The sequence below is a fragment of the Ochotona curzoniae genome, unplaced genomic scaffold, assembly GCF_017591425.1.
Source record: "Ochotona curzoniae isolate NIBS_2020 unplaced genomic scaffold, NIBS_Ocur_1.0 patch124, whole genome shotgun sequence".
Classification (NCBI taxonomy): domain Eukaryota; kingdom Metazoa; phylum Chordata; class Mammalia; order Lagomorpha; family Ochotonidae; genus Ochotona; species Ochotona curzoniae.
This window is the reverse complement of record NW_024466667.1, coordinates 141,006-158,093: the sequence shown is the minus strand read 5'-3', so window position 1 is coordinate 158,093 and position 17,088 is coordinate 141,006. Positions and strand designations below refer to the sequence as shown.

General features: G+C 41.3%; 1 protein-coding gene across 4 annotated transcripts in view; it reads left to right on the top strand.

Annotated features, from left to right (window-relative positions):
- Window positions 1-17,088, top strand: part of LOC121166320 (kelch-like protein 8) — a 41,419-nt gene that overhangs the window by 9,643 nt on the left and 14,688 nt on the right. Inside the window, exons 2-4 of one of the 4 annotated variants that reach the window (XM_040995462.1) lie at window positions 1,571-1,911; window positions 11,748-12,296; window positions 14,989-15,175. In XM_040995462.1, coding sequence (XP_040851396.1) covers window positions 1,699-1,911; window positions 11,748-12,296; window positions 14,989-15,175 — 949 coding nt within the window. In that variant the 5' untranslated portion in view covers window positions 1,571-1,698. Of the gene's footprint in view, window positions 1-696; window positions 1,912-11,747; window positions 12,297-14,988; window positions 15,176-17,088 lie in introns of those variants that run through there. The other 3 variants (XM_040995464.1, XM_040995461.1, XM_040995465.1) reach the window with 3 other exon arrangements.

Here is a 17,088-nt window from a genome sequence, read left to right as displayed (position 1 = left end):
ACAACGATCTTCCATCTCCTGGTTCACTTCCCAAATGGCTGCAACAGCTGGAGTTGAGACAATCTAAAGCCAGGAGCCAGGAGTCCCCTCAGGGTCTCTCCTATGTGGGTAGAGTCCCAAGACTTTGGGCCATGTTTCACTGCTTTCCAAGACCACAAGCAGGGAGCTGATGGGAAGTGGAGCAGCTGAGACAAGAACTGGCACCCATGTGGAGTGCTGAGACCTACAGGTGGAAGAGGAGCCACTGTGCCGCCCCAATTTGTAGTCTTAAATTAACCATTTTGAATCCTATCAAAAGCTGGAAATGGTGGGATTAACCATACAGACCCTAATTCAGTTAGCTTTCTGGCTAAGATATATATAATTTTCTGAAGTTGCTTAATAAGCATAGCATCCTATACTAATGGAAATATTTGCAAAATGACTTGTAATTTCATAAGTACTTACAAATCCATTATTACATTTTATGTAATTCTTTACATAAGATTGATAGGTATTCCTTTTGATAGTTGAAAATATCAGTGAAGCCTTAAAAATATCATATGTGTATAAATGATGGAATAGATGTTTTTATTTAAAATTGTTCCAGTCTAAACTATACGTATGTATATTTCCATACTTATATGCATGCATATATACATGTACACATACATTTAAGTATATATATATATATATACACATATGTATTTTGTTTTTTGCAAAAGATTTATTTGAAAGAGAAATCTTCCATCTACTCATTCATTTCCCAAATGGCTGCAACAACCTGGATCTTCTTTAGGGACTCCAAGCTGGTGACAGGAGCTTAGATCCTTGGGCCATCTTTGCTTTTCTGAGGCCATTGGCAAGGAGCTGGAATGGAACAGCTAGGACAGGAGCCAGGATTTGCATGGAATGCCGGCAAAGGCTTTACCTGGTATGCCGCAGTGCTGGGCTCTTCCAGGTATATTTGTAACACAGAATTGATGATGTAGATGTTCATCAGATACACTTTGAGAATGAAAGTAACTTTGGTTTTGCATGTAAATACTAATAAACTCTGTGAAAATAAAAGTAAAATGAGGTCTTCATACCAGTTGAGCAATTCTATGCCAGGCAGTGTAATTTTTCTCAGTGTAATCCTCAAAATATTCCTGTTAGTGATATCCATTACATGGTTGAGAAAACAGATTTAAGCAGGTTGTCATTTGCTAAGTTCCTAAGTGATGGCACTGTGATGTAACTCTATAATCTAGGATAATGTAATTCAATTAAAATAGCCCTCAGTTTTTGCCTTGCATAGCTGGATAAAGTCTCTAAGCAGGATTTGCGGTTCAGAGCGCTGTTTCCAAAAAAATTAAATATTCTATATCTCAGGTATTGTTGAGTTGTTTTCATAGTAGAATTTAAGACTCCTTTAGTAAGGTACAATAATCAGTTTGGATTATGTGATATTTAGCATGAAAATTTCAGTGTTCAATCATAAGCTTTTATTTAATAAACAATATGGTAATTATGCTTGTAGTCTTTAGTAGTAGGGTTTAATGTTTCTACTGGTTTGTTTTCACGTGTGTTGTGTTCTTTTCAATCTCAGCAAATTGTACAGTGACAGTTACGCATGGTTTTAAAAATGCCTGAAATTTAGTGGCTGCCTTCTCCCCAACTGCTAAGAAATAACCCATGTGATGTCTGAGAGAAGCGCATTTAAAAAGAGTGTTGCAAATGGCTTCAGAATCTGTGAATGCAAAACAAGCGAGGAGTCACTTCACAAAGGGCAAAAGGCAGCAGCACCAGCAAACGAAGAACAGATCCTCACTGAACGATGGCGAGGGAGAAGACTCCTTTATCTTTGAAGCGAATGAAGCTTGGAAAGATTTTCATGGCTCGCTTCTTCGATTTTATGAAAATGGAGAACTCTGTGATGTCACACTAAAGGTTAGACTATGCTTACTTTTCCCCCAGCTTCTGATTACTGTGAACAGTGAGGGTTTCTGTATAATTTTTGGTGATTTATGTGTTTGTTATGGTCACAGTGGTCTTATTCCGAATCCTGTTTTATTGAAGGGAAAGAGGCATACTGAAGATGAAATGAAGAAAGGTTAACTAAGATAAAGTTACTAATTTGATGTTGACATAGTTCCTTATTTAAGAATTCTAGAATTATAGAAACAACTACAGAACAACAAATAGGCATGATTAGTTAACTTATTACCATTAACCAGATAAATTTGTAACTTGTGAGTTAAAGTCTTGATGTATTTCCTTGTCACAGCCTAAAAAATCAGGAATTCCTGGTTGCATACTCACTGGTGTCCCAGTTTTGGTAACTTAGTCTCTAAAATCATCACTATCCTTCCTTCCTCTCTTTTTTAAAGATGTATCTATTTCTTTAGAAAGTGAGGGTTACAGAGAGAGAGAGAGAGAGACAGAGACAGAGACAGAGAACCTTTGATCAGCTGGTTCAATCCGTAGATGGCTGCAATTGCCAGCACTGGGCCAGGGCTGAAGCCAGGAGCCAGAAGTTTCATCCAGGTCTGCCATGTGGCTGCTAGGACCCAACACCCAGACCACTGGACGCTGCTTTTCTCAGGGCATTAGCTAGCAGGGAGCTGGGATGGACACGGAGCATGGACATAAACTGTTATCCATATAGAATGCCAGTATTTACTTGTTTTGTGACAATGCTGGCTCCACTGTCATTTCTTAAGCCAGATTGTTTATATTACCTGATAGGGAGACAGTTTGTTCAGATATGATGAAAAAGTCATTAGTGAACTTTAAGTCTGTGTTCTGTAATATTAAATTGTTCTGCTACAAAAGACAGGTTTGAAGATTAGAAGAGTAATAAAGCATTGTGAAAGAATGTATGTTCCATTGCATGTTTAAAGTACTTTCCTACTCTTCGAACAGTTCTTTCTTGAGATTCATACACATCCATGCAACATTTTCCACATAAGACTTGCCACGTAGAGATCTTAGATTTTGCCATCTATGTCTGATAGCAGTATCTGGGAATACTAAAAAATCCTTAAATGGAAGGAATTTCAGGCCTGGAATGTCTAGTAGTGCAGTATTACATGGTGGATAATCAATCAATAGTTATTTTCCTTGAATTTTAAGTGGCCTTAAATATTTGCTTCCTAAAATATTGACAAAAAAAAATTCTACAAGATTTATCTCTGTGTGAAATTTAGCCACAAGCAGATGTTAATAAAGGAGAACGTGGGGGCTTTTTGATCTGTGTAGTATATTATGTTTACATGCATGCTCTCATTCTGGTTTTCAACCCTTGTGTGAAATTTAGTGTAATAAGTAAAGGTAAATGTAATGTAGGGCCTGGCACAATAGTCTGGTGGTTAAAGGTCTCACCTTGCGTGCACCGGGATCCCATATGAGTGTCGGTTTGTATTGTTGGCTCTGCTTCCCATCCAACTCCCTGCTTGTGGCCTGGAAAAGCAGTTGAGGACAGCCCAAGGCCTTGAAACCCTGCAGCTACGTGGGAGTCCTGGTGGAGGCTCCTGGCTCCTGGCTTAGGATCAGCTCTGGCCATTGCAGCCACTTGGGGAGTAAACCAGCAGATGGAACGTCTTTTCTCTCTGTCTCTCTTTCTCTCTGTGAATCTGATTTTCCAAGAAAAATAAATAAATAAATATTTCCAAATAATGTAATGTAGGTTATTTAAATTTAATTATCAGTTCAGCAAACCACTGACTGCATGGAAGATACTTAAATAAATATTTCTAAATATTTCTAAAATTTTGTAAAGTTTTAAATGGAATTTTAGAGTAATTTTACAAGCTACCAAAAAATTCTGTAGAACTTCTTTAGTGAAAAATAAAGATAAACCCATGACGGTGAAGTAATAAGCAGACTTACAACTGTTTTGGGGTAGTGTCAGCAGTGGGTTGGAATGAACACTGTAGGAGAATCTTTGTGGGAGGATTCAGTTTACCATGTTGTAAGCTGTGTAGGAATGAGATTGTTCCATCGGGGCTAGTTTAAAGAAATTGAGCATGATTTTTATTTTCTGACCTGTGAAATGAAGATGATGGTTGTTTGTGTGAAGGGTAAATGAGATAATGATGTAAAGTGTGATTGACTTAGCACATGTTTAGCATCCACTGCATGGTGTATATTAAATAATAACAGCCACTAATATCATTATATATATTATTCCAAGAGTATCAGATAGCTCTTTGTTAGTCTGTTCCTATTCTTTAGAAAGAATTAATTTATTCCTTTACCATATTTGTGACTATTTGTTTCTTAATTTTTTAAAATTTAAACGAATTTTGTTTTAAGAGAAAATGAGAAATAGAAAGTTTTCATCTTATGCTTCACTTCCCAAATGCCTGCAGTGGTGTGCAGTTGGGACTGAAGTCTGCAGCCAAACCAGAAACTAGACCAGCTGCTGAGCCATCAGCACTGCCTCCCAGTTCACATTCACAGGGAGCTGGAGCCAGGAGCCCCAGTCAGGGTTGAACCCAGAGGCTCTGGGACACAGGTGTGCCAATCAGCGGCTTGAATGTAAGGCTAAATGCTCTGCTGGTTTTTGAATTCTGGTTTAGTGTTTCTTCAACTTTTAGGTTTTTTTTTTAAAGGAACAATTAAATCCTTTTTTTTAAAGATTTGTTTTATTTTATTTATTGGAAAGACAAATATACAGAGAGAAAGAGAGACACAGAGAGATTTTCTTTCTGCTGATTCACTCCCCAAGTGACTGCAGCAGCTGGAGCTGAGCCAATCTGAAGCCAGGAGCCAGGAGTTTTCTTCCAAGCCTCCTGTGTGGATACAGGGTCAAAAGACTTTGAGCCGTCCTCAGTTGCTTTCCCAGGCCACAAGCAGGGATCTGGAAGGGAAGTGGAGCAGCCAGGATATGAATTAGCACCATTGTGCAATCCTGGTGGATGCAAGACAAGAATTTAATCACTGGAAAGACAGAGAATCCCTGTTCAGTGGTCTATTCCCCAAGTGCCTTCAACAGCTTCGGGGGTAAGGCCAAAGCTTGGAGCTGCTCTCAGTCCTAGTCTTCTGTACGGGCGGCAGGAGCCCAGTCACTCAAGCTGTCACAGCTGCATCCCAGAGGCCAGGCTAGCTGGAAGCTGGGCTCAGAGTCAGAAGGAGGTGTCTTATCCAGGTGCTCTGATGAGAGGTGTGGGCATCCTAACCACCATGCCCAACAGCTCTTTAGGTGAGTTCAAAAGATGTTTATCACAAAATTTATTTTACTACTAGTATTATAAGGTGATAAGTCTATTTTTGTTTTCTATTTTTTAAAAGATTTATTTGTTTTTATTCGAAAGGCAGGATTACAGAGAGGGGGGGAAAGACAACGATCTTCCATTTGCTGGATCACTCCCCAGATGCCCCCCAAAGCCAGGAGCTGGAATCTGAGTGTAGGGGTCCAAGCACTTGGGCCGCCCTGTGTTGCTCTGCCAGGCATAGTAGCAAGGAGAGCTGGGCAGAAGTGGAATAGCCAGAACTCCCATATAGGATGCTGATGCCACACTGCACACAGCAGTGTGCCATAGCACCAGCACCAGCCCATTTTTAAATTCTGTAATGAGGTCCTATTGTAGAAATAGCAAACAATTCATTTAGGAATACTCACCAAGGTCTTAGCTAGTACACAAAGAGTACAAATGTAAATAACATAACTGTACTTGCTGTGAGAGACATTGAAGTTTAGCCAGAGATCCGCCCAGACACAGCTAATTGGAACAGAATTTCATGGTTGCTGTTGTTATTTTTTATGGAAGTGCCAAGAAAGGACCTAGTACGTCTGAAAGGTGATTGGAAATGCTTCATATACGAGGATACGTCTTTTTAAATCATGGGAAATATGTATTATGAAAAAGCTGGCCAGATTTCAAAATTCGTTTCCATCAATGTAACCTTATCTCTGAATTCATGAGCTTTGTGACGTGTCCTCACATACTAGCTTGCTGTCATGACAGGGAGAAGCAAAGCTCGTGTATGTACCATTATGCTTGCTAGTGACAGTGTTTTCCAAGCATATCCAGTGGCAGCCCTAAAAACCACATATGGCTTAGCTTCTTAAGGGCAGCAAATTGGAGAGTGGGCAGAGCAAATTTGTCCTGCAGGAATATTATACTCATTGCTTAAGTTTATGTTGTAGATGAATAAAATAAGCGTTTACAAAAATGCTTGTTACTCATGCGTTACGGAGTCTGAGGGGATGTCATTGTTCTCATGAGAGTTCATGGCTAATTTACTTGAGGAAGTGAATAGGGGTTAGAGAGTGAGAAGTGCCTGTACATCTTCTTGATATCACCACTAAGTGCATCTCGTTTACATTATTGGCCTGGCCTGAGTTTTTTGAAACTGCTCCTCTGTTTTTTTGTCTTTTTTTTTTTTTTTCTTAGAGACTTGTTCCCACAGGACAGTGAGGTCCTAATGTGGCAGAAGGGTGAAAAAGGCTTAAGTTCGTTCCCTCTGGCCTTGGTGTAAAGCATGAATCCATTCATGGAGATACATTCAGATTATTTATAGCACAGACAAGAGATATACTTGAGAACTTGAATCTGCATTTAAGACATGAAGGTGTCCTGGGTCCAGGCCTGTGGCACAGTGGTTTAAGCCCCTGCTTGGGAGCCCGTGTCTGACTTCCCAGCTGACTGGTTGGGAGCAGATAATGGCTCTATTCTTGGGTCCCTTGCCAACTGTGTGGGAGACCTTCTCCTGACTTCAGTCTGGCCTATCCCCAAATGTTACAGGGATTTGAGAAGTAGACTATCAGATTAAAGAGCTCTACCCTTCCTCCAACTCTGTGTGTGTGTGTGTGTGTGTGTGTGAGAGAGAGAGAGAGAGAGAGAGAGAGAGAGAGAGAGACTGACTGACTTAGAAGTGAGGAAATGAGATCAAGTATATGTGCTGGGTGACATGCAGTCAGTAAACTCTGCATGGGGACAGGACAGGAGGGGACAGTCAGAAAAAAACATGAGAATCATTTTTCAAATCAGTAGAGCTTAAACAGGCACCCAGCAGTGTAATCAACAAAGTCAGCCTCAGCCAAATGAAGCACTTGTTGTGTCCAGATAGGAACGAGGGCAGCTTTTAGGAAGGGTCAGGACAAGATCATAAGATCGTCCAGGATCAGACATTGTGAGTGTCTCATAGTTTTGTGAGCAGACATGTCTTCTTCAGAATCCTCTGGAATGGCAGTGAGAAGCAGGAGGGGGGTGAGGGGTCAGGGCTTGTGGTTTCCACCAACTCTTTGGGTCCTCTCTTTGGTTGTCGTCAGGATCCAGTGAGCTTTAACCTGGAGAAGTGCATCCAGGAGGGAGAGCCTAACAGCTTGGCACCTAGTGCATGGGCACTAGTTGGAAGGGCCAAATTAAGGTCCACCACAGCTGGGCTGGAGTTAGAGTGGCTTTGGGGTAGACCTTTTACATAGACCCAATCCCCTGGTTAATATGCAATGGGAAGGGGTCCAAGAAGGATATTTTATGGGACTGTGTATGTCACAGTTTAGTTTACTTGAACTGAGAAGGTAAAATAGTTTTAGAGGTACAGAGTTTTATTAAAAGCATGGTGAAACTAACTTGCTAGCCATTAGTTTGTACAGCTTGGATGGAGAAGTCAATATGGAAATTGTAGAGTCCCATTCCATAGTACTGTCATGTGTTAGAGTGTTGGCAAGTTACTTGACTGAGCAAGTTTATAATATACATTTTACAAATACTCATAGAAACTGAATCCTAGTGGTAGACTACGGAAAAGATTTTTGAAAGGACATTTTTAGGCTATGTTCATGATGCTTAATATCAGAATTCAGATCCCATTTTAGGGCTGAAATGAGTTTGAAAAAATGCCAAGCTTTATGCTGTAGTCTACATTATAACTTGAGTCTCAGTAGAATCTAAATCCTGCCTTGTGAGTTCTGCTAAATTTAATATGATGCAACAGACGGAAATGATCATCTGTGCTCGCTGAAGTAAGTGATAGCCGTTCTTCTTCTACATTTGTGAAATACTGTGCGAGAGCCATTTATAAGCAAAGTCATTCATCTCTGTCAAGTTTTCACATTAAAATTCTCTTATTATGTAATCAAATTTTAAAGTAACTGGAAAATTTGATTACTACTATATAAAAAAGAAAATATAAAGCATAAAATTATTAAAGTAGTCAATAAATATGAAAAGTAAATATTTATTGAATCTTGCAATAATTATTTTAAGCAATTTACCTAAGCCAGGAATCAAAGATTAATTACATAAAATTCTGTATGGGGGAAGAAAAACTGTAAAAGAAAAAGGAAATTTGAAGTATGCATGACACATATTTAATATTCTAAATGATTCGGCAGTTCTTACATATAAGCCAGAAAAATCCATAGTACACCAAAGACCTGTACCCCAGATTATACCAAAAAAAAAAAAAAGCAAAAAAAAAAAACCACACAATGAAATAGTTCTACTCATCAAACTGGCAGCTTTTTTAAAAATTTTTATATTTTTTACAATCTTTACATGGTGATTTGGGGTAAAAAGGTTCAAGGGCTATAGGAAAGTGGGTAAGACTATCATTTCCATATTGTTTCCTTCATGTTTAAAAGGGGGGTATTAAGGGAGAAGGCCCACCCAGTTTCCCACCCAACCCAGGTCCTGGATGTAGAGTATTTGGCAAGGTTCTTGCTCAAGTGGTTCTGATAGTTCAACAGTTATGAATTGCTGCCAATCTTGCCACTCCAAACACTATGAAGTCTTTGAAGAATCCACTGATTCACATAGAGTTTGCCCTGTATTTTGCTGCTGACATATAGCTGAGATGGTTGATTGACCTGTTCTGTCTTCTCTCTTTTCTTGGTTAGGGTTCTGAGTCCAGCATTTCAATTGGGGAAATCTCCAAAGAAACTTTGTCTGAGGTGTTCTCAGACCAGATTCTTGTATGTACTAGCAAGTACAGGGCCCGGCTCAGTCCATGGCCCTGATCAGCTGGTGGTTGCAATCGCTGGGTTGGTTCTGTTTTCACTCCCGACTTCCACTGGAACCAATGGGTGTTGCAGTCCAGCCTGGTTCTGCCCAGCACATACTCGGCCCTTGCATAAACCAGTGGGAGCTGCAGCCTAGTTGGAGCGACCCGCAATAACCCCCACCAGGCCCGTCCCCTACCCTGGTTTGCCAGTATGTGTAACAGTAGTCCAGTCTGTCCCACACCCCATTCCACCCCAGCCCCTGTCCTGGTTTTCGTGCCCTCCCATGGAAGTGGTAACCCAAGAGGGAGGAGCCCACTATTTCCTTCCCAGGCCTCTCCCACTCCCGGATTATGCACTCTCCAGGTAGTTCTGTGGTTTGACTTGACAGAACTAGTCCCCAGTGCCAGCTTCTTGCAGCTGATGCTGTGACTAAGCCCAAACAACCCTCACCCTCTCTAATTTTGTTTGTACCAGTAGGAATAATCAGCTCAGCCTGGCTTTTCCCTGTTCTTGTCCACATGAGGTGCACAGGTGTAGCCCTGCTTAGTCTGGTCTGCCCCATCCCAGCTCATGCTCTCCAGTGGGAGTAGCTGTCCAGCAAAGGAACCACCCCTTATTCCCCTGCCGGCTCTGCCCCCTCCCTTCCTGGTTCTCACGTGTGCTGGTTGGGTGCTGTGGTCACATCCGGCACAGGCAACCTCACCTTGGCATTCTATATTGTGCACTAGTTTTTGTTGCAACCGAACCCGGCTCGACCCACACTGTTCTGGTGCTTGGATTTGCCAGTGGATGATGTGAACAGATTCAGCCTGGTCTTCCCCCGACCCATGCCAGATGTATGCCAGTGGGAAACTTTCCATGGCCTGTTCTGGGCTGTTTCCTATCATGTTTCTTGCGCTTACCTGCTGGGTCTGTGTCCTGCCAGAGGAGTTGCCCAGGCTCCTCCATCAGAACCTCTCCCAGTGCCAGATTTTGCACATAGCAGTGGGTCCATGAGTCAGTGGCAGCTGTTTCTTAACACTCAGGATCTGACAGAGATACTCTAAGGAAGCTCTGTGAAGATGGGCATTGTAGCACTGTGGGTGGGCTAAGCCTCTGATTGGCAACTCACATCCAGTTTGACTCTCACCTCGATTTCTGATTCCAGCTTTGTGCTAACGTGCACATTGGGAAGTGGCAGGTCATACCTCAGGTGCTTGGATCCATAATGGCTGTGCAGTGGGTCTGAATGGAATTTGGAGTACCTCAGCTGTGGCCTGGCCCAACCGTGCCTGTTGGCATTTGGGAAATCAGTCTCTCCTCCGTCCTCCCTCTCCCCTTAACCCTCTTCTCTTCCTCCGTTTCCCAGCTTTCTCTTTCCCTCTCTCCCTCCCTCTCTTTTTCTGTTCCTTTCCCCTTCCCTCTTTTTCTTCCTTGCTCCCTTTCCACTTCTCTTCTTCCTTTGCTCCCTGTCTTGCTTCTCTCCCAACTTGATAGAAAAAAGTGTTTTTAAAAGTTAATACATGTGTTTAAGTAACTGCAAGAAGGTTTTTAAAAAATAGCCCCCAGCAGGCAGATTGGCAGCCATGTCTGTATTGTGGCTAACCTTGAAGCAGCCTTTATTAGAGAACTTCACTACTACATTGCTTGTAAGGGCACACCATTGGAAACAATTTCAGCTTTCATTAAGGTGGTGAGATTTCAGGATTATTTCTGCATTATTATATAAAATGTATCATTTTTGAAATAAGTAGAAAATGGAAACTTTTGTTAAACTTAGTAAATACTAGATATTAGTTTATTTACGCTGTGCTTCAGTTTTTCAGTTGATCAGTTGCAGGTAGTAATACACCTTGAGCATCCCTAACATGGAAATCCTAAATTTTCCAAATCTTGAAGCTTGAAAAAAAGCTTCTTCTTTTTTTTTTTTTATTAAATCATTTTATTTAAAAGGCAGAAAGCGATAAAAGGAGATCTTCCATCTATTGATCCTTTCCTAAAAATGCCTGGGTCAGACCTAAGCAAGAGTCCAGAACCTCAGTCTGGCTCTGCTACGTGGGTGGCAGGGAGTCAAGCACTTGAGTCATCATGAGCTGTCTCCCACGGTGTGCGTTAGGAGGAAGCTAGAATCGAAAGCAGAGCCAGGACTTGAACCAGACATTCACACATTACCCCAGGTGGCAGCTTAGCTAGTGTGCCAAGTGGCTGACCCCCAGTGTGCCACTTTTGAGCATCATTCCAGTGCTCACAAAGATTTTGTTTCTGACTTAGAGCTTTCAGGTTTAAGGACTTTCAGCCAATAAACTCTGTGCATGTTGTTAAATCTTGGAAACCTCTGGAATCTGAAATAATTCTAGTATCCAGCATTTGAGATAAAGGATATTCAATGTCTAATACCCATTCATTGGGAATATTGGGCTATTAAATGAGTTGGGATGTGGAAATTATTTAAAATAATGCCTGCATACAGTGAGTACAAAAGGATATAGGTTGCTGTTCTCATTAATTCATAAAATACTCCTGAAATATGAGATAGTACAGAAAAATTGCAGTTCCTTGTTCATACAGATGCTTCAAAAAGTCCATGGGAAATGGAGTTAAAAGATAAAGTTCACTTTAGTGTAAAATTTTTTGAAATCCATGTATAGAGGGATCTTTAAGAACATCATAGAAACTGTGTATATAAGACTGCATGAATTTCAAAAATTTTGCATCAGAATTCATTTTTTAATTATATTTTTCCATGAGCTTTGAAATACTCCCATACATTTTAGAAGTAGTTATTTGAAAGGTGGAAATGGCTTGGTTTTGGTAGCTGGCCTGAACTGTCCTATTTTGTTTTTGTTTTTAACAGGTTGGTTCAAAGCTCATCTCTTGTCACAGACTGGTGTTGGCTTGTGTTATTCCCTATTTCAGAGCCATGTTTCTCTCTGAAATGGCTGAAGCCAAGCAGACGGTGATTGAGATCAGAGATTTCGATGGTGATACAATAGAAGACTTGGTAAAGTTTGTCTATTCTTCCCGGCTCACTTTGACTGTTGACAATGTCCAGCCTCTCTTATATGCAGCCTGCATTCTGCAGGTTGAACTGGTGGCCAGGGCTTGTTGTGAGTACATGAAGTTACATTTTCATCCGTCTAATTGCCTAGCAGTCAGAGCCTTTGCAGAAAGTCATAACCGCATGGACTTAATGGACATGGCAGATCAGTATGCCTGTGAACACTTTCCTGAAGTTGTGGAGTGTGAGGACTTTGTAAGTGTGTCACCCCAGCACCTTCAAAAGCTTTTGTCCTCTAGTGACCTGAATATTGAGAATGAAAAGCAGGTTTACAGTGCTGCCATCAAGTGGCTTCTTGCCAATCCTCAGCATCATTCCAAATGGTTGGATGAAACGCTTGCACAGGTATGGGCCGAAATCAAATTGCATGCAGAAATGAAATGATGTGGAAGCAATTTATATGAAAAGTAGAGATCATTCAAAGGAATATGGAAGTCATTGATGTGATACATTTATGAAAATGGCTTTAATTCCTTTCTGTTCTTGTTACACCACGTAGGGGTTAGTCTCAGTTTATCCCATTTGAATTAGTAATTTTGTCTATTTCATAGCCTGGATCTTTGCAGTATTCCTTTGATTGTGGTAGTAATGGGTATTATTCTGACAAAACCTGGCTCCGAGCAACTTTAGATGAATATAGTATTTATCAATTTATGGGGCTTCTAAATTTTAAAAAAGTATGTTGATAAGATAATGAAAGTACAGCTTGCTAATGCATAATGCAAGTAGATTTATTCTAGGAAGAAGTGTAAGACACCACTTTCCATTTATCCCCTCATCAGAGTTTGACTTTTTAAAAAGAAAATCAGAAGTGTTTTTGTATTATTATCTTAATGTTTTTTATTGCCCACAGTGCTTGTTTGATAACTGCATTGTAAATACACACTTTGGAGTCTGTGTCTTTTATTTTCACTTTCCTCTCTCTTCCCCGTCTCACTTTTTTCTTTTTAAGATTTTAAAGTTTATTCGAAAAGCAGAGTTACAGAAAGAGGAAGATGCACACATACACACACACATAAGTTAAAGTGGCCACGGCGGCTGGGGTTGGCCAGGCTAAAGCTAGGAGCCTGGAACTCCATCCAGGTCTCCCACATGAGTGGCAGAGGCCCAAATGCTTGAGCAATCTTCTGTTCACCCAGCCACATTATCCTGGCAGGAAGATCAGAAGTGGATTATTGGGGCTGGCACGATGGCAGGAGCTGAGCTGGCTCAGAGTCAGAAGCTTCTTCCAGATTTCCCATGTGATTGCAGGGGCCCAAGGACTTGGGCCAGCTTCTGCTGCTTTCCCAGGTGTATTAACAGAGAGCTTGATCAGAAGTGAAACGCCTGGGACTCAGACTGCTTTTCTGTATGGGATACCAGGCAGAGGCTTAACCTACCATGCCATGGTGCCTACCCCAGAATGAAATCGTTTTTAATTATCACTCTTTTCTGTCTGGATAGTTGTAGATGAGTGAAGTATGCTTAAGTATGATTTTAATGAGACTAATATTTTTTGGAGCACATATACAATATTTATGCAAAGTTCAGAATACTTTTGGATCTCAGAATTACTTTCAAAGCAAAATTTGTTAACAAGAACATAGTTTCTTTATCTTACAGCTGTATCTTGTATGTTCTTTTTTCCTGTTTTAGGATAGGCAGAATTCATTCAAGGGGATTGTGTGGACAGGTGTGTGGGCCATTGTAGTGGGGGAAAGAGGTTAGACTCAAGCCCTTTTGTGCGTGTGCTTTTAACTCAGAGCAGTACCACCTGGCTCCATCCTTCCTTTAATCCGCCAGGAAACAGTGCGTGTGTAAGAGAAGAAGGGTGAGTGCCTCCACTGCAGGAGGAAATGCATCCTTTAGGTGCTAGAGAGTCTTTAAAAAGTTATTGGAAATGCTATGAAGGAACTATGGATTTTAGAATTGTTTGGACTTGAATTTATCCAGGTAGGCATGTTGTGCCGTGCCACTCAGGGTGTTTGGTCGAGCCCAGCTCCTCTGTTTCCTGTTCAGCTTCTTGCTGACACACATCCTGGAGAAGCAGCAGGAGATGGCTCAGGTACTCGGATGTGTTCCACCTCTCTGAAAGGCTCACCTCCAGTTCCTGCCTCCTGGCTGCGACCTGGCTTAGCCCTACATTTTGTGGGCATCTGGAGAGTGAGCCAGGGGATGAAAGATCTTTATCTCAGTATGCTTCAAATAAAATTAAAATAAATAAAAGTTGAACGAAAAGGAACTTTTACTTCCATTTTCCCATAAACTTTCTGAAGTGCACTTGTAAATGACCATTTAATACCATGGTTTTGTAGGAAACAATGTTTATTTCATATGTGAAATAAACATGTTTTTATGAGAAAAAAAATGTCATTTCCATATGTGCGAACTTAGCTTAAAAAGCCAAAAGATTAAAGTGGAACAATTTTATTTTGGTTGCTGCTTTGCTTTAGCAGCTAAAGGGCTTTGTGATTATGTCAGTTTTGGAAAGTGAGTAATTTGAATAGAGACAATTATTTTATCTACTTAAATCTGTGTGTGTGTGTGTGTGTGTGTGTGTGTGTGTGTGTGGTAGATAGTGCACTTCTGTCTCCTTTTCTGTCTACTGGTCCACTCCATAAATGCCTACAGTAGGGCCAGCGCTGGGATTACACCACAGCTGGGACTGGGGAGCCCGATCCAAGTTTCACACACCAGTGGTAGGAACGCAATTCCTTGAGCCATAACTGAAGCCTCTCCAGGTCTGCACTAGCAGGGAGTCCAAGTCAGGAGCCAGGAGCAGTATCAGATCCTGGCACTCTGATATGAGACACAGATATTGCAACCAGTGATGCAACTGCTGAAAAAATGCCCACCCCAACCTAAAGCTATAGTTAAAGATGGTGAATATGCATAACATTGTCTGATTTAGCATTGACAGATTGAATTTCATTAATGTGTTTAAAAGTCCTTATGAAATAAATGTATCTTAAAAAGAAAAAACACTGCAGTGAAAGTAAAGGAATAAACTGATGTATTACCACTTAGGACTTTGTATCACAACTGTTCATGATCTTAGGTTCGTCTGCCATTATTGCCAGTTGACTTTCTTATGGGTGTTGTGGCAAAAGAACAGATTGTCAAGCAAAATCTAAAATGTAGAGATTTATTGGATGAAGCAAGAAATTACCACCTTCATTTGAGTAGCAGAGCAGTGCCTGACTTTGAATACTCCATTCGGACCACCCCAAGGAAGCATACTGCCGGTAATTAAATTACTCATTGTATCAGTTCTGCTGGAAGGATCTTTGTTGTGTTTGAGTGTTAGTTTCCAAATTTACTTGTAAGAGAATTAGTATCTATTTTTTTTAAGATTTATTTTTATTATTTTTTTATTGGAAAGGCGGATATACAGAGAGGAGAGACAGAGAGGAAGATCTTCCGTCCGATGATTCACTCCCCAAGTGAGCGCAATGGCCGATGCTATGCCGATCCGAAGCCAGGAGCCTCTTCTGGGTCTCCCACGTGGGTGCAGGGTCCCAAGGCTTTGGGCCGTCCTCAGCTGCTTTCCTGGGCCACAGGCAGGGAGCTGGAAGGGAAGCGGGGCTGCCGGGATAGAACCGGCGCCCATATGGGATCCTGGGCGTGCAAGGCGAGGACCCTAACCACTTGGACCACCGCGTATATCTATTTTAAAGCAACAGTTGGCAGTGGAGTTTTAGATGATTTTAATGATGAGCCAGAGTTTTAGAATGCCATAACAGATCGCACACATTCTTAAGAGCCTACTAAAACACCTCTTCCTTTGAGGTTTTCCGCAATTCTTATAGACAGGATTAACTTGTTTTATTTATGCTTTTCTAGCAGTTTGTTTGAATTGGTTTTATTTTATTGGGGTTTACTTCCTTGATGTGTCTTAAACAGTTTAAACCCAGGTAGATTTATTATTTAGATTTGGATTTCTGTTAAGTGTTGGGACTTGATACATATTACATGATTAAATATTTTTTTAAAATCTTGTGAATGGACATGAAGGGTTGAAAGAGTATTGTCTTCCACCCACTGGTTCAATCCGTAGATGTCTGCAATAGCCAGGCATGCACCAGAAAACAGGAGCTTGGAAATCATGCCGGACAAATGTCCTTGAGCCTTCACCAGCTGCCTCTCAGTGTGGTGTGTTAGCTTGAAGTAGGCACTCCAGAATGGGACTCAGGTGTTCCAGGAGGCATCTTAAGTGTTAGGTCAAATGCCTGTCCCTACATTTTTACATTTTTCCAAATCAAAAGAACATCCCCCTTGGGTCCCTGCACTTATGTGGGGGATCCAGGTGAAACAGGTGGTTCCTGGTTTTGGACTGGTCCAGCCCTGTCTGTTGTGGCCATTTTGGTGGTGAACCAGCTAGTGGGAGATTCTCTCTGCCTCTTCTTATCCTTCTCTGTAACTCTACCTTGCAAATAAATAAATATTAAAAAAAAATCTAAAACTATTCTGTTTTAGGAGTCTATGGTTTCACTTTTATTTGCCACATTTTTCACTATATTTTCACAAGAAAATTGTGTGTGTGTATGCATACACATACATGATTTTATTTATTTATTTATGAAGCAGAGATAATTCCAGTCTTCTCATTTATGTCCTGAGGCAGGAGCCAGGCTGGAGCCTGGAGTCTGGAGTCTGGAGCCAGGAGCCTGGAGCCTGGAGCCTGAAGCCTGGAGCCAGGAGCCTGGAGCCTGGAGCCTGGAGCCAGGAGCCAGGAGCCAGGAGCCAGGAGCCAGGAATGTGACCCAGGTTTCTCCACATAGAAGGCAGGAGCCCGTGTGATAGGGCTTGAGGCATCTGTCTGACTCCAAGCACCTGCATTGGCCTAAACCAGGGACTGAACGTAGGCACCCAGAGGTGACACACAGGCATCTTAGCTCCTGGCCAACTCCCTTTTCTGTATACAGAGTAATCTGTTTGAGAATTAGAAATTGAGATCCAGAAATTCAGGAAGAGAAACTCGGAATAGAGATTTCCTCTAAATGTATTTACTGCTTCCTGATGTAGAGTTCTCATGTAATGAGTTCTGTAGGCCAGCCTACTCTACCAAGTACAAAAGGCAATAGTTTTGCCCTTGTTGTCAGTGGGTTTTGTATCAGCGAATTTCACACTTGTGGGATTCAGTCAACTGTAGATTGAA